This window comes from Lampris incognitus, chromosome 17 (genome assembly GCF_029633865.1).
Source record: "Lampris incognitus isolate fLamInc1 chromosome 17, fLamInc1.hap2, whole genome shotgun sequence".
NCBI lineage: Eukaryota > Metazoa > Chordata > Actinopteri > Lampriformes > Lampridae > Lampris > Lampris incognitus.
This window is the reverse complement of record NC_079227.1, coordinates 38,687,440-38,713,169: the sequence shown is the minus strand read 5'-3', so window position 1 is coordinate 38,713,169 and position 25,730 is coordinate 38,687,440. Positions and strand designations below refer to the sequence as shown.

The window sequence follows — 25,730 nt, the reverse complement described above, 5'->3', positions numbered from 1 at the left end:
GGTTAGCGCTGTTGTGGATTGGCCCACTCCCACTAGCCGTAAGGAGGCTCAACGATTCCTGGGGTTTGCTAACTTTTACAGAAAGTTCATCAGAAATTTTAGTTCTGTTGCTGCCCCCCTTCATACACTGACCTCTTCTAAGCTTAGCTTCCAGTGGAACCCCCGGGCTGAGCTCGCTTTCCAGAGACTGAAGACCAGCTTCACCTCAGCTCCTGTCCTCATGTTGTCTGACCCCAACCTGCAGTTTGTGGTGGAGGTGGATGCCTCCGATGTGGGGGTGGGAGCTGTTCTCTCTCAGAGGTCGGCTAAGGACAATAAGCTACACCCCCGTGCCTTTCTTTCCCACAAGCCTCTGAGAGAAACTATGATGTTGGCAACTGTGAGCTGCTTGCCATGAAGGTGGCATTGGAGGAGTGGAGGCACTTGTTGGAGGGGGCCGAACAGCCTTTTCTCGTCTGGACGGATCATAAAAACCTTAAGTACTTGAGGACGGCCAAGAGGCTCAACTCTCGACAGGCAAGGTGGGCTCTCTTTTTCAACCGGTTCCATTTCACCCTGTCTTATTGCCCTGGCTCCAAGAACTTAAAGCCTGATGCTCTCTCCCGTTTGTTTCCCTCCAAGAACTCTTGTAAAGATCCTACTCCCATTCTTCCTCCCTCGTGTGTTGTGGGTTCTGTCGCTTGGGACATTGAGAGAAGGGTCAACGAGGCCAATGTGAGCTGTCAACCTCCGGCCGGCTGCCCACTGAACTGGCTGTTTGTGCCTCCTGTCTTGCGTTCACAGGTCATCCACTGGGCCCCTTCTTCCCGGGTATCCTGTCACCCTGGAGTACGCAGGACCTTGTTCGTCATACGACAGCGGTTCTGGTGGCCGGTCATGGAGAAAGAGGTGACAGAGTACGTCGCAGCCTGTCCGGTATATGCTCGCAGTAAGGTCTCCCAATGCCCAGCTTCTGGTCAGCTTCGCCCACTCCCTGTGCCACATTGACCCTGGTCAGACATCTCCATGGACTTTGTGACTGGTCTCCCCCCTTCCAAAGGTAACAGCACCATCCTCACGGTGGTGTATAGATTTTCAAAGATGGTTCATTTTGTTCCCTTGCCCAAGTTGCTCTCGGCCAAGGAGACAGCCGAGGTGATGCTGCATCATGTTTTTCGCCTCCATGGCTTCCCCAGGGATATTGTGTCTGACCGGGGCCCACAGTTTGTGGCACAGTTCTGGAGGGTTTTCTGTTCACTCCTGGGAGCATCCGTCAGTCTCTCATCTGGCCACCAACAGTCAGGAGCTGGAGCTGAACCAGGAGCTGGAGACCAGCCTGCATTGCCTCGCCTCCCAGAGCCCCAACACATGGAGCAGTCAGCTCACCTGGGTTGAGTATGCACACAACTCTCTCCCATGTTCCTCATCTGGTCTCTCCCCCTTTCAGTGTGTCTATGGATATCAACCTCTTCTCTTCCCTGCCCTGGAGAGGGAGGTCAGTGTGCCCTCTGTGCTGGCTCTGGTGCGCTGCTGTCGCCATACCTGGGCCCAGGCCCAATGCACCCTGCTCCGCAATTCCGAGCGTTACAAGAAGGCGGCTGACCGACGGCGGATCCCTGCCCCCACTTAGAGGAGCGGTCAGAGGGTATGGCTATCCACTAAAGACCTGCCTTTCAGAGTGGAGGACCGGAAACTTGCTCCCAGGTTTGTGGGGCCATTCCCTATTTCCAAGGTCATTAACCCAGTTGCTGTCAAGCTCAAACTCCCCAGAGCCATGAGAGTCCATCCATTCTTCCACGTGAGTCAGATCAAACTGGCCATAGAAAGCCCTCTGGTCCCTGCCTCCAGGTCCCCTCCTCCCCCCCGGTTTGTCGATGGTGGCCCTGGCGTCGGGGCCAGGGCTCTCAATACCTGGTTGACTGGGAGGGATATGGCCCGGAGGAACGTTCCTGGGTCTCGGCCCACGAACATCCTGGACCCCTCCCTCATCCAAGACTTCCATCGGGCCCACCCTGGTGACCCTGGGCCATCTGGAGCTGGTCGTAGGCCGCTCTTTGGGCCAGCCTCAAGAATAGCAGCTGGGTTGACAGGCTCCTGTGGTTCATGCTGGGCATCAGGACGGCCCCTAAGGAGGACCTCTAGTCCTCGTCCGCTGAACTGGTTTACGGACAGCCGCTGTGGGTCCCAGGGAATTTCGTCCCCAACACCATGGCTCCCTGGTCTGCAGCCCATCAACGGACCATGCTGCTGGATAACGCCCGAGCTTTTGCACCAGTCCCCACTTCGCAACATGGCCTCCCAACAAAGAGCTGTGTTTTCTAAGTCTCTCTTTTTTCAATAAGTTCCCCACCTTGAACAGTCCATGATAGAATTCAGGTGGTTCCTTAATCTTAGGCTGCTTTAAGTCCATCAAAAACAAAGATCTATCCAGGCCCAGTCCACACATAGCTGACTCAAAATTGTGAAAGCCAGCAACCTCTACACTAAATCAGTAGGACCACACAGAATCCTTTGTAGGAACTGGAAACACAAGGTAGCCCCACTGCTGCTCAGGTGGATCAGGCCCTTCAACCCTCGGCAGATACGGCATACTCTGAGGCACCCAGTGCAGTTTGTCCCGTAAGAAGTTAACGAGAAGAGCAAGAGTCTTGAACAGCAGGTCTGGTGAGGGGTGGGGGGTCAACAACTGACAAGGGATGCCATAAAATTGATACATATTAGCGATCAGGACTCTACCTCTCTAGGACATCTTGGTTAAAATCCACTTCTACTTTGCTTAACGATCTTTGACCTTTTCAAGAACATGTTCACAGTTTTTAAGAACAGATTAATCACCTAAAAGTACTCCTAAATATTTCAACCCCCTGCCTTCCAAATCAACCCCCCAGGCAAACTGAGCTTTTTCTCCAGTACACCCCCAACACTGATAGCTTTGCTTTTGATCCAGTTAACTTTGGCTTAAGATATTGAGCCAAACTGGATGAAATCCCTCACCAACATGTCAATATCCTGCTGACTGTTCACCAGAATGACCAAATCATCTGCATATGCTGACAGTTTTAAGGTGCACTACAACCTGGGATAGTTATATCCTGAAGGTCAGATCTGAGTTTGTGCAACAAAGGCTCAAATGATAGGGAATACAACATGCCAGAGAGGGCACAGCCTTTTCTAATTCCCCTTTGGATTTGAAAAGGAGCGCTCAAACCACCATTAATTTTCAGCACACTCTGAATGTCACAATAAAGAACCTTAATTTTGTTAATAAAACCAGGACCAAAACCAAAGGTACTCAATGTGAGCCATAAATATTAATGCTCAACACGATCAAAAGCTTTTTCCTGATCAATTGATATGATGCCGGCATTGAGGCCAAACAGTTTACAGATCTCTAAAAAGTCTCAAATCAGAATGATTTTTACCTGAAATCAACCTGCCAGGTACATAGTAAGTCTGGTCACAATTAATCACTTTACTCAGCCTGGTTGATTACAAATTTGAGAGGAGCGTATTGATGCGGTGACACAGGCCTCCAATTTTTAATGGGCTGTAGATCACCTTTCTTGGGCAGTAAGGTGAGAATCGCCGTCCTGCAGCTTAATGGCACATGCCCTCTGGCAAGACTGTCATTTAGCACTGCCACCAGACCCCCCCCCCACCACCACTGACCAGAAAGCCTTGTAAAAGTCAACAGGTAGACCATCAGTTCCAGGAGTTTTCCCACTCTGTATACTCTGCAGAGCAGTATAAAGTTCATCAGAGGAGAGAGCTGCTTTCAACTCTACATTGCTCCACTGATCCACCTGAGGGAGATCAGTATCGAAACTCTGAGACACGGCCTGCTCCTCTCTATGCTCACATCTAAACAGGTTACTGTAAAAACTGACAGCACACTTACAAATTGCGGTATGGTCATTCAGCACCTGCCCAGTGTCAGATTTTAAGCTGTGAATGAACCTCTTCTGTCCATTCTTATGCACCAGGCCAAAGAAAAAGTGTGATGGGACATCCATCTGGATTACCTTTTAAAAGCGGGACCTGACCAAAGCCCCCTGACCTGAAACACCCAGCAGGTTATTTAAACAAGACTTTTTCGCTGCGAGTGCCTCAGTATGGTGTTGGTCTCCTGTGGCCTCAGCTAAGTCCTGGAGTTCACCTACTCCAGAGCATTCATTTAAGGTTTGTATGACATTCCAAGTGTACTGTTGACAAAGTTGTCTTATGTGGACTTTTCCAATATCCCACCACTGTTGTACAGACACAAAAATCAGATTTTATACTTTGGTGGTTTTCCAAAGTCAGACAAAAGCTTCCTTGAAATTGTTATCCTCTAGTAAAGCGTTAAAATGCCAATAAGCACTACTGAGTGTTACACACTTTATAAAGACAGAAACCATTACAAGTGAGCGATCGAAAAAACTGAAAGGGCTGATAACACAACTTTTGAATACATTAAACTGATGTTTAAAACAATGAAAACGATCAAGCCTGGGGACTTCCGGTGGAGAGAGCACTCTAGTAGACACGTTTGCCGCGCTCTCCCACGACTTTACAATCCATAACTTTTTTATAATCGGAACCTCAGTTTAATTATTATTATTATTATTATCATTATTATTATTGTAAACTACTAATAAGACACGTTAGCCCCTAGCTAACGGGTCTGACCCTTTAGCCGAGCGGTTAGTGATGTCGCCCTGTGGTGCAGTACACCTCGTATCGAATCCCGCACCGGGCAAGAAAATAACCGGTTACACTGGTGGCAGCGGTGGGATCCGGAAGTGTGCAGATCCTCAGAAGTCTCTTCGGAGCGCGGGAAAAACAAGCGCGAGGACGCGCTTCCAGGGAGGGTGACGACTGTAAACTACTAATAAGACACGTTAGCCCCTAGCTAACGGAGCTGACCCTTTAGCCGAGCGGGTAGTGGTGTCGCCTTGTGGCGCAGTACACCTCGTATCAAATCCCGCACCGGGCAAGAAAATAACCGCTACACTATTATTATTATTAAGGGCAGACACCGTCTATAAACTGCACTATGGGATCCAAAACAAACAAACTAAAAAAGACGTCAAAAAAGACGAACATTCCACCGACGCTAAAGGGATTATTAGCATGCAGGCCCTCGCTAACTTGCTGGAAGAGCATTATCTACCGAATGTATTTTCTCCAGGAAACCCATCCTAGGCTTTCTGAAATGTCACGCCTTAAGAGATCCTGGATGAGTCATATATTTCCCTCCGAGTATTCTGAAAGGGCGAGAGGGGCAGCCATTGCATTGGGGAAAAACGTAGCATTCAAAGTCCACTGAAGAGCCCACTGGTCGATCTGTAGCTGGATCAGGCAAGCTTTATTACACCTGTAGTTTTAGCATGCGTCTATGCCCCTGTCTGTGATGATGACAGATTTATTAACCGCCCCCCCTCCCCCTCTCCCTGATATAGATAGTCACTACCTGATCTTAGGTGGCGATTTTAATCTCCTCGTAGACCCTGACCTTGATAGGTCTTCCTCTAGACCGTCCACTTTGTCTAAAGCTGCCGCAGTACTGAACTCACTTAAGGACCAGCTTGGTTTGAGCGACCCTTGGAGGTCCACCCATTCATCTGAAAATGCGAACACGTTTTTCTCCCATTCTTACTTTTTCGTCCATTTTTTTCTTCATTGTTTTTTTTTCTTCATGTTTTCCCACCATTCTTACTCGAGTATTGATTTCTTTCTCGTTGACAACAGAATCTTACATTGGATTAATAGCAGTGTGTATCACAGCATTGTAATCTCAGACCATGCCCCCACATCAGCGGACATACGTTTCCCCAATTTTACAACTCTTCACCCAGACAATGGAGGCTCTCCCCACAATTGTTAACCACTATGAAATCTAAATAATATCTTTTTAGACGAAATGTCTTACTTTTTTCAGACGAACGACATGCTAAATATTGCAAGAGGTATCTTGTAGAAAGCGTGCAAGGCCTACCTGCGGGGGCAAGCCATCTCCTTTGCTTCTCGGTTGAAATAGCAGAAACTGCCAGATTGACGGAGATATCGGATCAACTCCAGAGGGTCGATGTGCAATATGCCTCCACTCCCACCGCAACGCTTTACAGCCAACGACTTAAGCTTCAAGCTGAGTTCAATCTCTTGTCAACCACCAAGATTGAAAGATAATTATTACAATCAAGGCAACACTACTTTGAAATGGGAGAAAAAGCAGGTAAACTTCTCGCTCACCAGGCTAGGACAGCAGCTCTCTCAAGACTGATCCTCAGGATAAAAGCCCTGTTATGTCTGCACACTGGGCCATCAGTGCTGCATTTGGGTTAGCACTGTTCTATTGTGCTGCAATCGTTATGTGATGCCTTTATGGTTGTTCTTGAATTCATTGGTTGAGTCTGCTGTATGGGGATTTGAAATGGAAAGTAAACGAGCTTTGCGTTGATGCTGATACTGTGTCATGGTGTGATCCTTCAAACATAATATTGGCAATGAAGATGGCTGATATTTCTCTTCCACCACCTGCCCCCTTTCCGGCATTGCCTGGCGAGCCTCCAATACCCTGGACTCGCTGGTTACAGTCCTTCGAAACTTACCTCATAGCCTCGGGGCTGAGCGAAGTGAGCGCGGCTCGGAAGACGCCTCTGTCACAGCACTGCTTGGGAGCTGAGGGTCAGCGTGTGCTAGGGACCATCACTGACTATGACACAGCTGTGGGGCTTCTGAACACCCATTTCGCTGCTCCACAAACTGCCCTCCTTCGGCGATTTTTATTCCGCCAGCGACACCAACTGCCTAGTGAGTCTGTGCAGCAGTATGTAGCTATTGTGCGAGGGCTGGCTAGCTCGTGCAAGTTTGGCGCGCTTCAGGACGAGATGGTCCGCGACCAGCTGATTGAACACAACAGCAGCGCGAAGGTGCGCGAGACACTTTGAATTGAACCAGATGATCTATCGCTGTCTAGAGCAATTACCATTGCATTGCAAGTGGAGAGTGCAGCTGAGTGTGCAGCTATGCTAACTACATAGCAAGTGGCCACCCCCTGTCAAGTTGCCTCCTCAGATTGCTCTCTTTACTCGAGGCTTCCCCCGGGGACGCTTCCCGGCCAGAGCAAAGCAGACCCGGACTCCTCGGATGTCATGCAACTGCGGCAACGACAGCGTTCCCGCCCCGCCCACAACAGCCCTGCGGTAATTATGGCTCTCGATCTCAAGGGCCCAGTACTGTCCAGCCCGTGGCCAGACATGCCGTAGCTGCGGCAAGCAAAATCATTTTACTAACGTCTGTCGCTCCTCCCGCGCTGGGTCAGAGAGCCACGCCTCCTAGTCTGCACCCACCATTATTCACAATATGACCCCTGGGTCAGTGCCAATTAAAATTATGCACAGTCAACCTCAATTATGTGTGCATTCCTCTGCTGTTGGACAACGGCGCCAGCATGTCTCTTCTGAATGTTGATACTGACAGACAATTTTTCATTTCACTATCGCTGTCCACACCCTCAGCTGCCCTCTGCGGCTATGGTGACTCCAGAATTGATCTGGTCGGCTCTCTCTGAGTGACTGTCAGCCATGGAACCAAGCTTGTGCCCAGTGTTGTCTTTCATGTTGCCTGCCGTGGGACCAACCTGATGGGCCTGCACCTGTTCTCTGCTCTGGGGTTCTCCCTCTTGGACACGGGGGGTCAGTAATCCTGACTGTCGCCACATCATGGCAGCAAAAATGGCCATCACTGTTTGAGGGTTTGGGCTGCCTCTCTGCCTTCTCCCATCAACCTCTCCTTGATCCTTCTGTGAAACCCGTCATCCAGCCACTACGCTGCATCCCGCTGGCTCTCCATGATGGGGTCTTGGCCGAGCTGCAACAACTGCTGGAAGCTGGCATCATTGAGCCAGTGGACGTTTCACCCTGGATCTCAAACCTTGTGGTGGCTAAGAAGAAGCCGGGGGCCCTGCATGTCTGTGTCGATCTACGTGCAGTGAATAAAGAGGTGATCCCTGATAAGTATCCACTACCCACCTCAGAAGAGCTCACAGCTCAGTTCTATGGCTCTACGGTGTTCTCCAAGCTCGATCTCAGACACGGATACTTACAGGTGCCTCTCCACTCCGGCAGCAGAAACCTCACAGCCTTCGTGACACATGCAGGAGTGTTTCGCTACACCCGGATACCATTTAGCCTCAGCTCTGCCCCTAGCTGCTTCCAGAAAGTCATGGTCTCTGTGCTGGCTGGCATACCAGGTGTGGCCATATAGCTGGACGATATAGTCATACATGGGACCACCACTGAAATCCATGACAAGCGACTCAACAGGGTCTTCGCAGCCCTAGCCAAGCACAAGCTAACTCTCGATGCTGAAAAATGTGTCCTCTCTGTGCCAGCCATTGAATTGCGGGGTTCCGGCTGTCACCAAGTGGCATAACCCCACTCCAGTCCAATGTGGATGCCATTCAGGCCATCCCCGAGCCCGTCTCAGCCGCCCAGGTTGCCTCCTTCCTGGGTATGACAGGATACTACCTGAAGTTCCTCCCTCAGTACTCTGCCACCACAGCCCCCCAGCCCCCCATTGCACAGTGGTCCCAGGTGCTCTGCGTGCGCGTGTATTGACAATGGCACATGAGGGCCACCTGGGCATTGTGAAGCTAAAACAGCGCTGCCGAGACGTGGTGTGGTAGCCAGGGATAGACAGAGACATTGAGGCCCTGATCAAGGACTGCTGTGCCTGCCTTGTGAGTGGCAAGACTGGCCACCAGGCTCCCCCACCCATGCAACCTCTTGCCTGGCCCTCTCAGCCCTGGGAACACCTGCAGCTGGACATCTGCGGAGAGATCCATGGTGTTCCCCACCACCATCGCTTCTTGGGGGTTGCCTACGACCTACACTCAAAATGGCCTAAGCTCACCACTACTTGCTCTGTGACCTCTCAGGTCAACTTCCTTGACTCACTCTTTCTTCTCTTGCTGGGGCCTCCCAAAGACCATCACCACTGACAACGGTCCTCAACTGATCTCTGCAGAGTTCACTGCTTACCTTGAAAGCAAGGGTATCCGTCACGTATGCACTGCGTACTATCACCCCCAGGCCAATGGCGGCGTTGAACGCGTTCACCAGTCACTGAAAAACAGCCTCAGAGCACATCTGGCTCAAGGGTGCTCCTTCACGCATGCCATCTGTCACACTGTTGTTGCACTACAGGGCCACACAGCACTTGACCACTGGCATCTCTCCAGCCTCTCTCATGCTGGGCCGGAAGCTAAACATGTCACTCGTCAGGCTCCGCCCCTCTACACCCCAGGCATCTCCCTCTAGGGTCAGAGCCTCAGTCACCCGTCAGCAGGGGCGGATGAAGCAATGATTTGACCTGTCAAAATGAGCCAGGGTGCCAGACATCAATGCCTCAGACTAGATCAGGGTCTGCAAGCCCCACCGGGACAATAAAATGGCCTCATACTGGTCCACTCCTGTCCAAGTCACCCGTCAGCTGGGCTCAGCCACCTATCTCCTCAACGACGGCACTTGCTGGTACTCCAGCCACCTCCGGAAGGTGCCAGCTCCACCTCACACAGCTGGTGACACACCCCAAACCATTCCCTCAGCATGGCAGGATGCCCCGGGGCCTCAGACAGCCCCTACACAGGCCCCAGACATTCCTGGGCCTCAGCTGCCCCTGCCTTCTGCCTCCTCACCTCGGCCTCCCTCAGCCTCAGCCTCATGCCCCCCCCCGCAACCTGTTCGCACACGTTCACGCCCTGGCCACCCAGAGGACTTTGTGTCAACTTTTCATGTTTGAAACCCTGCCGGGGGGGGGGGGATTATGTCTGCATACTAGGTCATCAGTGTTGCATTTGGGTTAACACTGTTTTATTGTGCTGCAGTCGGTATGTGGTGCCTTTATGATTGTTCTTGAATTGAGTCTGCTGTAAGGAGTTTTTGAAATGGAGAGTAAAACGAACGTTGCATTGACGCTGATACTGAGTCATGGTGTGATCCTTCAAACATAATAAGCCTCACTGGGGATTGTTGGCTCCGACCCAAAAACAGTGAATAACATTTTTCAAAAATTTTTTTACTCTGACATTTATTCCTCTGAATACTCACCTGAAGTCTGGAATAGCCGCAACTCTGGAGCTGATCATGTTTCCCAGAATCAGTGTCAATTTCACCAATGAGCTGGGAGCTCAGATTTCAGCCGATGAAGTAAGGGAGGCAGTCAGACTGTTGCAAAATGGTAAATCCCCGGGCCCAAATGGGTACATAGTAGAGTTTTATAAAGCATCTTCAAATTTAATCTCTCCGCTTTTAGCTGATGTTTACAATGGATCCTCCACAAATGGCCAACTACCTTCGAGTTTATCTAAAGCCACATCAGTCTCTTACTAAAAAGAGATAAAGACCTACTTGAATGTAAGTTGCAGGCCCATATCTCTCTTAAATGTAGACCATAAGATTCTAGCAAAGGTTTTAGCCTCACGTTTATATCAGGCCGTACCAAATTTGATTTCAACAGACCAAACTGGTTTTATGATCGAAAGGAGCTCCTCTTATAACACCATAAGTCTGCTCAATATAATCGGCTCCCCCAACCCTGACACTCCTGAGGTGGTAATATCTTTAGATGCTGAAAAAGTGTTCGACAGGGTTGAGTGGAGATACCTTTATTATGTCTTAGAAAGGTTCGGTTTTAGCTCCGACGTTATTACGTGGATTAGACTACTTTATGCAGCTCCCGTTGCTTGTGTTCTCACCATTGGTGTGAGACTCCCCCCTGTAATGATCTGTGCCCTCTGGCTATGTTAACTTATAACATTAATAAAGCAAGGACGACTTCTCTCGTGCTGGGTGTTTATTCACCGACCGGATTCCGACTGACGTTGTTACGTACATCACGTGACTTTGTTGTGGCGCTACGGAAAGCCGTAAGGGACATTAGCAAATCAAATATTACTAGCAAATATTACACCCCCCTTTGCTCTCCACGGCGGCACTAGATAGGGGTGCCCTCTCTCTCCACTCTTATTCGCTATTGCCATCGAATCCCTCGCCATTTGGCTTCGAGAGGAGTGGATGTTTCAGGGCATCACTGGTATCACTTACAAACTGTCCTTATACGCAGATGATCTGCTTACATATGACTCCAACCCACTTTGATTCCTCCGGTTGTCAAAGACGTGCGGAGGGATTGGACATGTTTCACTTTATCATTCGTGCAGCCTAACCCCGAAGTCCTGAAACTGCTCGCCAGCTTCCCGAAGTGCTGCAGCTCCCGTTCCAACGCCTCATTGGAAATGAACGAGGGAACACCGGAAACGGGTGGAAGGCAGGCCGAGTGGGAAAACCTGCAGATAGACGCCATTCAGAAAGACGCCGCTCGGCCTCAGCTCAGCCACAAAACGCTCCTCTTTCAGTAAAACAACCACACCTTTGTTCATCCTGGAGGCATTGGACAGGTTGGCGTGTTCCACACGGTCTCCCACCGCCAGGAGAACTGCCTGTATCGGAACAGATGAGTCGGGCTGAAGCCGCACCCCATGTCATGCAGAAAGAGAAAGCGTCCCCGAGGACGCCATCTTAGTCACACCGAAAAAAAAACACCCTACGACAAACAAAACACACAGACTACAGTAAAGGTAGCTCACGACAAAAAAAAAGACAAACCAAACATTCAGCCATCAGCCCTAAAGACAAAAATAACCTACACTAAATTTGATAAATACATCAAACTTACTAGCAGCAGTTCACTCTCACCAAACACATCCAGCCACACATCGACTCCCAGAGCAGGCAGCAGAGTCCATGGTGATGCAACAACGACTTAGAAAATTAGGATGACTGTCAAAAACAAAAAGATATATGCAAGATGCAAAAGGGTCACATCAAGTCAAGTCAAGTCAATTTTATTTGTATAGCCCAATATCACAAATTACAATTTTGCCTCAAGGGGCTTTGCAGCAACACAACTTCCTGTTCTTAGCACCTACTTCGAATGTTATCTGTTAATTAAATGGCCATTATCAGTTGTCATCAGACCATAGATATGAGATAGTATGGGCCTACTCTACCTCCTCATTGGCTCACAGTGGAGGAACAAACCCTCAAAAAGAGCCTTAGCTTTTGAGATACCCCTACCCGGAGTACAGCAAATGCTGACCTTGTTTTTTCATAACTTTAAGGTGTCCCCTTCATGAAATGGATGGTCAGCAGTGTTACTTTTACTAGAAAAAAAATCATGAAATTGATCCATGAAGTGATTCACCACATAGGGAAAAAAGTGCAAAAAAACGCCTACCCTAAAAGAGGGAGTTCCAAGTTAATCCTTTGTCATTTTCTACCTGATGATTGTTTTTACATAGAACTTGCTCAAAAGGTTTACATGTAGTGTCTCTACATCCCAGAGTAACCAGGATGCCAAAATTAAGTTCTATTTTGTATCAGGAGCCTTTTATACAAGGCCTTATTAGAGGCAGAAATAGCAAAAAGTATATTTTTCTGATGATCATTCACTTGTAATCCTGGTCCTACTCTTCTATCAGGGATAGAACAAAACTTAACCTTGTTTTTCGTATGCTTAACATGTACCTTTCATGAAATCAGTGGTCAGAAGTTTTCTCCATGATTTTTTACACATCTTTCTCATCCCGTTCCTTCCTCGTTGCTCCATGCTCATGATGAGTTTCAGGAAGTTGTGAATTCATATCACACACTTGCTTCATTGCATCCACATACTCTGCAGTCTTGTGCCTAGTCATGACCCATCTTGTGAGAGCGCCTTTTTTTAGTGCGTATCCAACTACTCCACCTTGGCTCTTTGCTTCACGATTCACACTTTGCTCCAGTGCCTGGTCTGTGGAGACACAGTTGAAGTTTTTCCCTTCTGATTGACGGACAACAAACCCCCCTTCTCTCAGGAAAGCATATGCCTCTGGTCTCTCTTTTTCAAGGGCTCTCATTTCTGCCACATACAAGGGAAGGTACTTTGAGTAGTTTAACCGTCCGACAGCTCTGAACCATGGTAAAGCATCACACACGCAGCTCAGATGCATTTCAAAATCAGCACTATGCTCTGCACGGAGAATTTTCAATAGAAGGTCTGCTCCTTCCAGGAATCTGAGCCAGTATGCAAATGTTGCAGATTGTTTTCTTCCTGTGTCAGTAAACTCTTCAATGACAGACTAGATGTCATCGATATGTTTCATCTCTAAATCCTCCACCAGATGTTTTGCTGATGCATTGTTCTTTGCATTAAAGGCATGGTGAACTCCTGTTTTTTTAGCCATGATGCAATCGCCTTCCAGAAGAGGCGAAACAATGCCTCAAGGGTGAGTTTGATACTCCGAACTCCACGTGACAAGTGTTTTCCCTGGATCAGTTGTCGGGCAGTTCCTTCGGCGTACACGTCTGACTCAGTCAGCACAGAAAGGAGTCCACCATCTCCATACATTTTCCCAATACTGGCAATGTATGCCATTGTGATGTGCATGCCACCAAGTCTCATGGTATCTGTAGGCCACCACCAAACTCCTCTCTCTTGGCCTCAGTCCCTCCCTCTGTAACTGGACCCTGGACTTCCTGGCCAACAGACCTCAGTCTGTTAGGTTAGGTGACCACACCTCCTCCACCCTGACCCTCAGCACAGGTGCCCCTCAAGGCTGTGTTCTGAACCCCTCCTTTTCTCCCTCTTTACCCATGACTGCCTGCCAACTCACCCTTCAAATGTAATTGTTATGTTTGCAGATAACATCACAGTCATTGGCTGTATCACCAACAATGACGAGATGGCCTACAGGGACGAGATTCAGCACCTCACATCATGGTGCACTACCAACAATCTTGTTCTCAATGTGCAGAAGACGAAGGAGCTGATTGTGGACTTCAGGAGGTCTAGAAGCTGCAGCCACTCCCCCATAAACATCAATGGGGTGGAAGTGGAGCGTGTCTCCAACTTAAATTCCTTGGAGTCCACATCAGCGAGGAACGTTCCTGGACATCAAACACCCGGGCCCTTGTGAGAAAGGCCCAACAACGCCTGCATTTCCTGAGCAGTCTGAGGAGCACCCGTTTATCCCCCAAACTTCTCACCAACTTCTACCACTGCACCATAGAGAGCATCCTGACCATCTGCATCTCAGTGTGGTACGGCAACTGCACCTCAGTAGACCAGAAAGCTCTGCATCAAGGCGGCCCAGCATATCACCGGTACCCAGCTCCCAGCCATAAAAGACATTTATCACAAACGCTGCCTTTGAAGGGGCCTCAGCATCAGCAGAGATCTTACCCACCCCAGGCATGGACTGTTCTCCCCCCTGCGCTCCGGGAGGTGCTACAGGAGCCTCAGAGCCCACTCTACCAGGCTCAAAAACAGCTTCTTTCCCCAAGCTGTTAGCAACCTGAACCTGGCTACCCACTGAATGTCTGTGGATATTTTTGTACTCGTGCTCTTTTTTAACTCATTTTTAGCTTTTGGTCTTCATGTGTGTATATCTTATACTGTGTTTGCTGTGTTTGTCTGTGTCTGTCTTGCACTGTTTGGTGAAACCGCAGCTCTTGTTTCATTTTTAACATGTGCCTGCACATTGTTTTTAATGACAGTAAATTGAATTGAATTGAACTGAAATGTTGGGTCCAGATGAACTGACTCAACTTTCTCTGGTTTTCCTACCTGGATTATTGAGCATGCATAAAGACGATACCTCTACCCCATTTCTCTTCCCATCCATCATTATCATCGGCGGTCACTCGGGGTCGAGTATGACTGTCCTCCTTCTTGGTCCTTTTGGGTCTTCAGGTGGGTGAAGAGGCCGATCCTGGAGCTGCATATTTTGGTGCAGTGTGGGCAGGGGTGGGTGGTGGTAATCGTGGGATTGGTTTGGGCCTTTTTGGTGGAAACTCCCTCCTTTCTGAGTCTGCGCTTGTCTTCAGCAGCACGTCGGAGATCATTATTATAAAGTGCAGCTCCTTCCCGGACAAGTTTTCTCCAGGTCGCCCTGTTGGTTGCTGCGTCCTGCCAGGTCTTGGGGTCTATGTGGCATTTTTTTGATGTTCGCTTGGATGTTATCCTTATACCTTTTCTTTGGACCACCTTGGGCACGTTGTCCTGTGAGAAGCTGAGAGAATAGGACTTGTTTTGGAAGACGAGAGTCAGGCATACGGATGACATGGCCAGTCCATCTGCGCTGGTGTTGGGCGGTGGTGGCAGTGATAGCGGAAATGTTAGCCTTCTCCAGGACGCTGGTGTTGGTGTGTCTATCTTCCCAGATGTTAAACGGTCTGATTCCCTTTCGGGAGGATGCCTGTGCATGGAATATTTTAATGCGGGGAGGCTGGTGCACATGCAGCCTTCACACAGTCCTTGGCATAGAAAGGCCGGGATCCAGTTGCATGAAGACCAAGACAACTGGGTGCCCTTCTTTGCTGCAGCCTTCTTCCGCCTTTGCGGCCATTGTGGTGCTTCTCACTGCCACCATCTTCTGCCCGCTCCGCCGTTGAGGAGTTAGTTGCTATTAGCCCACAGCTGGGGCAGTGGTTGAGAGACGCTAGGGTGTGTCCACACACCGGTGGGCCTGCGCGCCTTCTCTCTGGGGCCCACTGCTGCTCTGAGATCCCCTACAGTTTGGCCTGGGGCCGCAAAGGACCCAGTTACCGTGTGTGGCCACGAGGAGGCACTGCAGGAGTCTTGGCGACGGAGCAGCTATGTACCGGCAGGAGGAGACTTACGCACCCGGCTCCTCTTTTCACCCCTACAAGAGGGCTAGCCGGCGGCAGTAGCTGAAAGCAGAAAGTAGCAAGCAGAAGCAGCATGCACTAACTACAAACACTACTACCCCAGTCCTACTGCACTGACGCGTCACACATGCCCTGTGTGCTGTGCACACACACACACACAGCAAGCTCTCTGCCTTTACCAGTTATAGTGCCAACATTCAGAGTTCGGACTCTCACCTCCACGCTCCTACCCTTCCTCCTCTCCCGTTTCCTCTGGACATGCCTTCCCCTTCTCCTTCGCCCAACAGTAGCATAGTTTCCATTGGCACTCTGCTCGCCAACAGTACTGGTTGCGGTCGTTGGTAACCCAGGCCTTGACCGACCCGGTATGGAAATCTGATTTATGATCCACATATTTGATTTGGCAAAGGTTTTACCCCGGATGCCCTTCCTGACGCAACCCTCTCCATTTATCTGGGCTTGGTACTGGCAGTAAGAATGCGCTGGCTTGTGCATCCCCATTGGCTGGGTTAGACAATGAGATTTATAACATTACATTAATATATAGTTTCAGTAATTATTGGTATTGTGGCGAGCTGGCATGGAAGAACGGAGAGATGAATTTCTCTAATTCGCAACTCTCGGGTCCCATACACCTCACGGCCCTGAGAGAGCTGTTTAATCTTAACTCTTTGTCAGAACCGAACGGAATTGACGTGGAAGGAAAGGTAAAAGACAAAGAGTTCAGTTCCTGGCAGGTTCTGCATACATTACACCACACGATCCCAAGAGTGCGGCTTTATTTTATTTCTCCCCATGATTGCTGAAGTATGGCTTCCCCCAACAACGTCATCACTTAACACAGTAATCCAAAACGGATTTATACCAAGTCCAGTTGCACTTGATTCAATTCCTCGGGATAACCATGGCCTGGATGAATGAGAACATTCACAGACACTTAACACAGGAGTCTCAGTCACGGTCCTACAGTCAGTTAGTCAGTAATAGTTCTCTACCCAGTCCGAGTGAAACCTGTAATATTCTCTAGAATATAATAGCCCGTTTGGCTATAAGGTAGATGTGATACAAGCACTCCTATTGGCTGTTAAGTTGGCTGCAAGCTGATTGATCCATCTGACGCATGAGGACGCAGGGGAACCACATAATCGTTAGTCTATATATATATATTATGAAGGATTTATGACTGGGTTGGAAGACCAAATAAACAAAAATTCCATCCCAAACTTTGAGGGTCAAGATGGCCTGGAATCGATATTTTGAGCGTGCATGTGGAAACTGTTGTCAGAGAAGTTTGCAAGCCTACTTTACACACGTGTACAAGTCTATTTGTACAATGTACAGGCTCCGTGGTCCCTGCAGCTCTATATCTGTATTTGATCGGACATGTTATTCAAGTCAAGTCAAGTCAAGTTTATTTATATAGCACATTTAAAACAACCACGGTTGAACCAAAGTGCTGCACAAGCTTAAAATACAAATGAGTGACACATGTGAATGTAAACTACTAATAATACACGTTAGCCCCTAGCTAACAGGTCTGACCCTTTAGTCGAGCGGTTAGTGATGTCGCCTTGCGGTGCAGTACACCTTGTATCGAATCCCGCACCGGGCAAGAAAATAATTAGTTACATGAATATAAAAATAAATGTAAAAAACACATAATAAAACAAAGAAATTAAAATGTAAACAATAAAACACAAGAGTAAAAGTATATTTCCACAATAAAATCACGGTGTGGAGCTCAACTTGAAATGAATGCCAGCGAGAAGAGGCAGGTCTTTAACCAGGATGTAAAAGTCTCTGGGCTGGGGTCTGAGCAGGTCTGATGGATGCTGGTCAGTTGCCCCAGAGACCAGGGGTAGCAGCCACTGCGGAGGCCCTGTCGCCCCTGTTCTGGATCTGGGAGCATGTGGGAGCGTCTGGTTTGTCCGCCTGCGTGCTCTGACTGGTGTATGATGACGCATCAGCTCAGACAAATGAGGTGGTGCCAGCCCATTTAAAAACAAGTAATGAAATCTTAAACTGGATCCAGAAACAAGACAGGAAGCCAATGAAGGGAGGCGTTATGTGATCACGTCGTCCGTGGACAACGAAAGCATTACGTAATAACATACCACCGTATAAAGGAAGACGCAGCCCTCTACACAACAAATAAGATGTGCGTCACATAGCGCCTACTCGTTTATGACGACCAAGCGCCTACTTTTAAATGTTTTCAAAAACGCGTCATCCCGTGGCGCTTCCGCAACACCGACAGCGCTGGAATACGCTATTAAACGCCTTCACCGTTTAAGGCGCTGATTGGTTCTCTGTCCCTGGGAAACGACAACAAACAAATCGGAGCCGAGGCGGTGAGCATGAGGTTCCGGCGCTTCCCATGAACCGGTGAAGGTCACGTGGTGAAAACACATTAGCCAATGACATTTCGTCTTTGGCGTAAACAAACCGGAGTGGGCCAATAAGATGTTTCGGGAGGTGTTTGGTGACGTCACCAGTCGTTAGAACACCTTTTCCGCACGCCAGGAATTGACGAGAGCCGAGAGCGGGAGGTTGTGCCCTGGACGCTGACGCCGGAGGTGGACTGGGGAAAAGATCGGTACTAAAGCGAACCCGCGTAGATAGCTTGCTGGCTAAGAGCTAAAGGTCGGGCGGTAAGAACAGATCATCTTTCGGGAGCGTTCGCTCGCTGGCTGGGGTGGAGCGGCGGCAGCTCGCTGGTCGTGGGGACGGCGGAGGAAGTTTTGCTTTTGAAGTTTCTTTCTCGTGGCCGCCTGAAGCGCGTCTCTGCCCGCCTGGGCCGCCTCCTCTAACCGCTCCCGCCCGGAAGCAAGTCATGGTGTCCTGGATTATCTCAAGAACGGTCGTGTAAGTCAAGAGGGAAAGTCTAAGAACCAAAGTCACAAAGTGGGGTGGGGGTGGGGGGGGTTTGTTGTTGTTGTTGTTTTGTATCTTTTGAACTGACGGGGGAGCAGCACAAGACTGGTGAACCCGCCCCGGGTACCGCAGGTTGCTAGCTGCCATGCTAGGCTAACTGACCAGCTCTCGGTTTGGACATCAGCAACGTCTCTTAACCACCCACCTATGTGTGTGCAACGGCCGTCCGTGGAGAGGACTAGAGTAAGGCAGCTGATCAGATATATAGAGAGTCCTTAACTTATTGTTTCAGGTTTAGCTGATAGTTTTTTGCTAGTTAGAGAGCTAACATTTTTGACTCAGAGGCGCTCGTTATGGTTATTGATAAACAGCTGTGATGGGGAGAAGCTGGAATGTGCTGACGGCATAAGAAGTTGTAAAGAGAGCGTCGTTCCAGGCTGCCTCCTCCTGTCCAACTGCTTGCCAGAGACAAGTTCATTGGGAAGGAGGGGGGTCAAAAGTAATTAGTCTTGCTTTGCTGTGGCAACAAGCAGTCTTACCCCCCCCCCGGCTGTCTTCTCTTACTTTTTGTGTCCAGTTCCGCGCTTCTCTTTATATCTTGATGCGTGCTCAGTAATGCAGGCAAGAAAAGGAGCTTCTCTTTATTTCTCTCTCGGCTCCTGGCCAGGTAGTTACAGTGGGTTGGAATGTAGTGGACAGGACAGGTGGGAGGGGAAGAAGAGAAGGATAGCCTTTATTCTGCCCCTTATTCAACAGTGACACAGCGCTCACTGCTGTTTTATCGCCTTTTGGCATCCCACGTGGATAATTTAATGGCTATAGAGCTTGCCTGCATCCCTGCACATCATTTGAATATCAAAATTACTGATGGTTTACTTTAATTACGAGTGAGTATGGGAGAGTTTGTGGCTTTCAATCCCCATGCTTTCTCCAAAGTTGAATAGTTGTCTGGTGTTTGTGTAAAACCCACTCCACCATGTTGCCGTTGGTTACAAGAAACGACAGACCCTGTTTGGGAGAGTCGTTTCAGGTTAAAATCTTTTTTGCTAAAAATCGCCAGAGGTTTTTGCCTGTACCCACAGGGAAGTTCAAACACAGCGAAGGAATCTATATCGCTACGGTCACATGATTTTAGAATGCTTTTATAGCTGACACAGGGATTGAACATATAATTTGTAATGAAGTCTATAATTTGGACATTCCTCTTTGTGCAGCAGATCTGAAGGATGAAGCTATACAAAATTTGATGACTGGATATGTTGCGCTAGGGGTAAAACGTATGAAACAAACCATCTGGGTTTATTTCTCATGTTGTCAAACTAAAGTTGTTGAATGTGAAGCAAATATAACAAGTTCAGTTGTTTTCAGAATTAAGTCATTGTCTCCCCAGTTTGAAGGCATAAATCGTAAGGAAGCTGAGAAATGGAGTAAAATGTGGAGCCTGCTCTGGTTTCATGCTAGCAGTTTATCTGCTGATATGTAAATATGTTCGGGCTAAAATCTGGGTTCTGTTTTGGCAGCTACCTTTAGGCGCAGTATGGAAAATAGGGGAAAAAAATTATGTGGAGGTGTTACTGAGGCCACTGTCTCACATAATTGTCAAATTTCTTTTAACTAAATTCAATGAGTTTAAACCACTTGTGATATACATTGTAATGTTATTTCATATAGTATGAGGAAGTCGAGACTGGCAGAGACGTATGTAGGAGTGGTGCTGGATATGTATGAGGGCAGTGTGACAGTGGTGAGGTGTGTGGTTGGAATGACAGATGGGTTCAAGGTGGAGGTGGGATTACATCAAGGATCGGCTCTGAGCCCTTTCTTGTTTGCAATGGTGATGGACAGGTTGACGGACAAGATCAGGCAGGAGTCTCCATGGACTAACATGTTTGCAGATGACATTGTGATATGTAGTGAGTGTAGGGTGCAGGCGGAGGAGAGCCTGGAGAGGTGGAGGTATGCACTGGAGAGAAGAGGAATGAAAGTCAGTAGGAGCAAGACGGAATACCTATGCGTGAATGAGAGAGGGGACAGTGGAATGGTGAGGATGCAAGGAGTGGAGGTGATGAAGGCATTTGAGTTTAAATACTTGGGGCCAACTGTCCAAAGTAACGGGGAGTGCAGAAGAGAGGTGAAGAAGAGAGTGCAGGCAGGGTGGAGTGGGTGGAGAAGAGTGTCAGGAGTGATTTGCGACAGAAGGGTACCAGCAAGAGTTAAAGGGAAGGTTTACAAGATGGTTGTGAGACAAGCTATGTTATATGGTTTGGAGACAGCGGCACTGATGAAAAGACAGGAGGTGGAGCTGGAGGTGGCAGAGATGAAGATAATAAGATTTTCATTGGGAGTGACGAAGGAGGACAGGATTAGGAACGAGTATATTAGAGGGACCGCTCAGGTTGGACGGTTTGGAGACAAAGCAAGAGAGACAAGATTGAGGATGGATGTGGTGACGGAGGACATGCAGGTGGCTGGTGTGACAGAGGAAGATGCAGAAGACAGGAAGCGATAGAAACGGATGATCTGCTGTGGCGCCCCCTAACGGGAGCAGCTGAAAGCAGTAGTAGTAGATTGTAATGTTATTTCAGTTGGTCTGGTTTGTTTTCACACTAAAAATTAAGCAAAACAGATCTTGTGAAAAAAAGTCTTGTGCTTGCTGATAATATTTTCTGTTTATTGCTCAGAAATTCATATGAAAAAAAATCATGTCAATATTACAACCGAAAATCATGGTTCTCGTTTGCAGTAATGGTGGCTAACATCCTTTGATATAGACTGCTTATTGAAGGACCCTTTATGAAGATAAATGTGAGACCATCTTTACATGGTACAAACAGTTCAAACAAGGGTGCTGCGTGATGCCAGTATGATAGCAGAAAGCTTGAAATACAGCAACAGTATAATGCATTATGAGGAAGACCTGGCACTCCTCTAGCCTGACAGCTTCTGGTAATGTTTACTCCATGTAGGCCTATGTCAGGATCCATCCATCCATCCATTATCTGAACCGCTTATCTTGCTCTCAGGGTAGTGGGGATGCTGGAGCCTATTCGGAATAATTTGAAGATGTTAATGAGTAAAGGTGAATCGAAAGTATATATATATATATATATATATATGTCAGAGTGAGATTTTCACACACGCTTTAGGAAAGTTGACATATCATAGAGATAATGCAACATAGGAAGAGCATAACTTTGGAATTTTTGCCAAATAAATGAAGCTTGTCTGTTTTTCTATGAGTAGTTTAAATGACATAGTCCTGGATATGGATGAGCAGATTGTCTAATTGCTTAAAATCAGCTAATGGAAATGTAATTGTAAGAGAATCGTTATCAGGAAAAAATGGTGAGACATCCTTTTTTTGGGGGGGGGGGGTTTCTCCCCCTTTTTCTCTCTAATTGTACTTGGCCAGTTACCCCACTCTTCCGAGCCGTCCCGGTCGCTGCTCCACCCCCTCTGCTGATCCGGGGAGGGCTGCAGACTACCACATGCCTCCTCTGATACATGTGGAGTCACCAGCCTCTTCTTTTCACCTGACAGTGAGGAGTTTCACCAGGGGGACGTAGCGTGTGGGAGGATCACGCTATTCCCTCCAGTTCCCCCTTCCCACCGTACAGGTGCCCCGACCGACCGGCAGAGGTGCTAGTGCAGTGACCAGGACACATACCCACATCCGGCTTCCCACCCCCAGACATGGCCAAATGTGTCTGTAGGGACACCCGACAAAGCCAGAGTAACACGGGGATTCGAACCAGCGATCCCCGTGTTGGCAGGCAATGGAATAGACCACTACGCTATCCGGACGCCCCCAAGATATCCATTTTTGCTTGTCTCAGTAACTATGTCAACTTGTGGAAATTGGTATTCAGCCTTTTGAATTTGTATAGAACATGCCTCGGCTTTTTGCACCAGTATGCTTGAAAAACGGTTGTTGTAAGACCAGGAAGTGAATCAGAGCAGGGTTTTTGTATAGCTATGGATATAGTTCACAGAAAGTTGATCGGTTCGTTTATGCCCAGACAAACCGATTCAACTGTCTGTGATTTCCTGAGCTGGATTATTGAGTGTGCATAAAGACATGTGGACATAGTTGTTTTAAGGAACGTCTGTATCGATTCCGTTGGACGTAGAAGGTTTGAACTTCTTGTTAGAGATTGCATGAGATGCAGATGGAGCGTTGTGTTGTGGTTGTGTATTGGCATGTTGCCAAACAAGAAGGTGGAATTCAGTCTGTCCACTGCATAACTAGAAGGCATAAATTGACAGTATGTTAATCAAATTTAGGGATTTGTCTGCATTAAAACATAATCACAGTTAAAGTAGCTGGCTGGAAGGGCGTTAGTCGCTGGCTGTCGCAGCAGCAGGTGCAGCACTGGCGTTACTCAACTCAGCCCCAAGCACATGATCGTGACTTGAGGACAGTGTGTTGTGTACAGTTGTAGAGCAGCCAGTTATGGTTGGGGTCAATCTTCTCATCAAAAGATTGGTGCAACCAAGTAATCTACTGGCCTCACCTCACCTCACCTCACCTCACCTATCCCCTAACCTCTCGAGAGGTTGTTGGGGCACCGCTGTAAGCTGGCAAAGTCGAGCCCTGTCCACTCTCTGGTGTTACATAGCCATCGCTACATATGTATAGCTATGTAACATCTACTGGCCACCAACTCAAAACATATTTGTCACTCTACGTAGTGTAGCAGTCTATTCCATTGCCTACCAACACGGGGATCACTGGTTCGAATCTCCGTGTTACCTCCTCGGCACCATTGGCATGTGGTCGTAAAAATCAAGGGTACTAATATTATCATCCAAAAAGAGAAAGCTGCTGTGTTGTCAGAATGGTAACCACTGGGTTTTAAATTTGCCAGTAGATTCAGGGTTAGGCAGTAATTCACCATTATTGTTTAATGTCTTTCAATAGTATTGTATAGCGATGAAATTTGGATATTGTCATATTGTGTTACGTAATTGTGTTGTCTAAATGAATCATAATTTGAATCTTTAACCTAACATTGCTCACAACATGAGGTCTGAAGTACTTCAGCTTGTATTATTGGAAAACTAGTTTTGGTTTGATATTATCCTTCATGAGTCCTACTGGTGGGGTGGGGGATTGGGTAATTATTAATTGGTAATTATGATCGCAGATTTACCCTTTCCAAGCTATGGACTTTAAAAAAAATTCCCAGAAGAGACTACATTTTCTACTAATTTGTAGAGAACTTGTTCTAAAACAACCGTAAGTTTATATCTATTCAGTGTAGTTTCTGAATGACATCCCTGTGATGGCCTGGCGGCCTGTCCAGGCTGTCTCCCCGCCTGCTGCCCAATGACTGCTGGGATAGGCTCCAGCATCCCCCCGTGACCCTGAGAGCAGGATCAGTGGTTTGGATAATGGATGGATGGATTTCCAAACAGTTCGATGCGAGGAACCTCAGACTGATTCTCACATATGGTGTTTTTGCATGTGTAAGCAAATATCATTGTTTATTTTTATATCCTGCAAAATGCTCCGTGATTATATTTTCCATGTTACCCAGCACGAGTCGGACATGTGTTGTTGTTTCACGGGGCCATGAATATCTCAACTTTTACGGGTTCATGATAGTCAGCCAGCACACAGGATTATGTATACAGGATTACATTAAAAAAGGAATGAAAATTAATTTAAAAAAGAAGAAAGGCTTTCCATGGGACAGCAGCCTTACATTTGTTTAGTTTTCTCATTGGAGCTAATGTGAAGAAAGTGTGAAATTGTAAATCACTGAGTATGGAAGCTTTCACAGGCTGTTCTTGCATGGGGATTGTGACTCACATGGTTTCCCCCAAATATGTTAAACCCTTACACATATTCTGTTCTCACATTTTAGGTTCTGTCTAGTCTTTTAACCTGAAGTGTACTTTTTTTTTTTTAAAGATTTTTACCCCTTTTTCTCCCCAATTGTACTTGGCCAATTACCTCACTCTTCTGAGCCGTCCCGGTCTCTGCTCCACCCCCTCTGCCGATCCGGGGAGGGCTGCAGACTACCACATGCCTCCTCTGATACATGTGGAGTCACCAGCTGCTTCCTTTCACCTGACAGTGAGGAGTTTCACCAGGGGGATGTAGTGCGTGGGAGGATCAGTAGCGACCAGGACACATACCCACATCTGGCTTCCCACCCACAGACACAGCCAATTGTGTCTGTAGGGACGCCCGGCCAAGCTGGAGGTAACACTGGGATTTGAACCGGCGATCCCCGTGTTGGTAGGCAACAGAATAGACCGCTATGCTACCTGGACATCCCTAAAGTGAATAGGTTTTAGATTAGAAACTTGATTCCATGCATTTAAGGAAGTTAAGTGTGAATGAAATCTGACTTTCAGAAAGTGTCCTCATGTTTGGCCTACACAAGTTTCATTGTGGAAACAGGACTAGGTGAAAACCTAGCATAAGGCTGGACCGTGTATAGTCACTGTTTGAAACTGTGGCCAATTTGTTACAGGGATAGTCAGTTGTAGTGTCTATAATGTGAATTCCTGGATATTTAATGTTCGTCTGCAGTTTTCTGTAGTGGTCCCAGTAATATTTGTTGTTAAAGTGTACTGAAGTAGCATATCACATGACATGGTTAGACTACATTCGAGTCAAAAAAGGGTTATAAATGCAGTTGCAAGCTCAATACTTTCCAGTCATATCTTGGGATGCTTGATTTGAAAGAGAACTTAATTTAACAGTGTTCTGTCCCTCATGCCTCTCAGCACATGGAGAGCTGTTTTCTCTCCTACTTTGCTCTATGCTGGACTGTTACAGTGCATAACCAGATGTGGAAAGAAAGAGCAGCAAAATATTAAATTCTTAGTGTTTCAGTAGTCTCTATGAGCAGCAATATATTCCGTTCGTTAGCATTGGATAAATGTGTGATGAGCTGTAACCGCTGTGCCAATTCGTGTTGAACAACGGCCAATAGGGAAACTCCCCCTTCCATATTTACCAGTAATGTCGTTTATCATTTCAGTCAGTCAGTCACTCTCAACATGGCCACTCACTCAGTCACTGTAAACATGGTCACTCAGTCAGTCAGTCAGTCAGTCAGTCACTCAGTCACTGTAAACATGGTCACTCAGTCAGTCAGTCAGTCACTCACTCACTCACTCAGTCACTCTAAACATCACTCAGTCAGT

At 47.7% G+C, this 25,730-nt stretch overlaps 1 protein-coding gene across 1 annotated transcript in view; it reads left to right on the top strand.

Annotated features, from left to right (window-relative positions):
* Nucleotides 1-18,228: 18,228 nt before the first annotated feature.
* The window catches only part of reep3b (receptor accessory protein 3b), a 96,216-nt gene continuing 88,714 nt past the window's right edge, over nucleotides 18,229-25,730 (top strand). Inside the window, exon 1 of the mRNA XM_056297047.1 lies at nucleotides 18,229-18,557. Within this exon, the coding sequence (XP_056153022.1) occupies nucleotides 18,526-18,557 (32 nt within the window). The 5' untranslated portion in view covers nucleotides 18,229-18,525. The remainder of the gene's footprint in view (nucleotides 18,558-25,730) is intronic.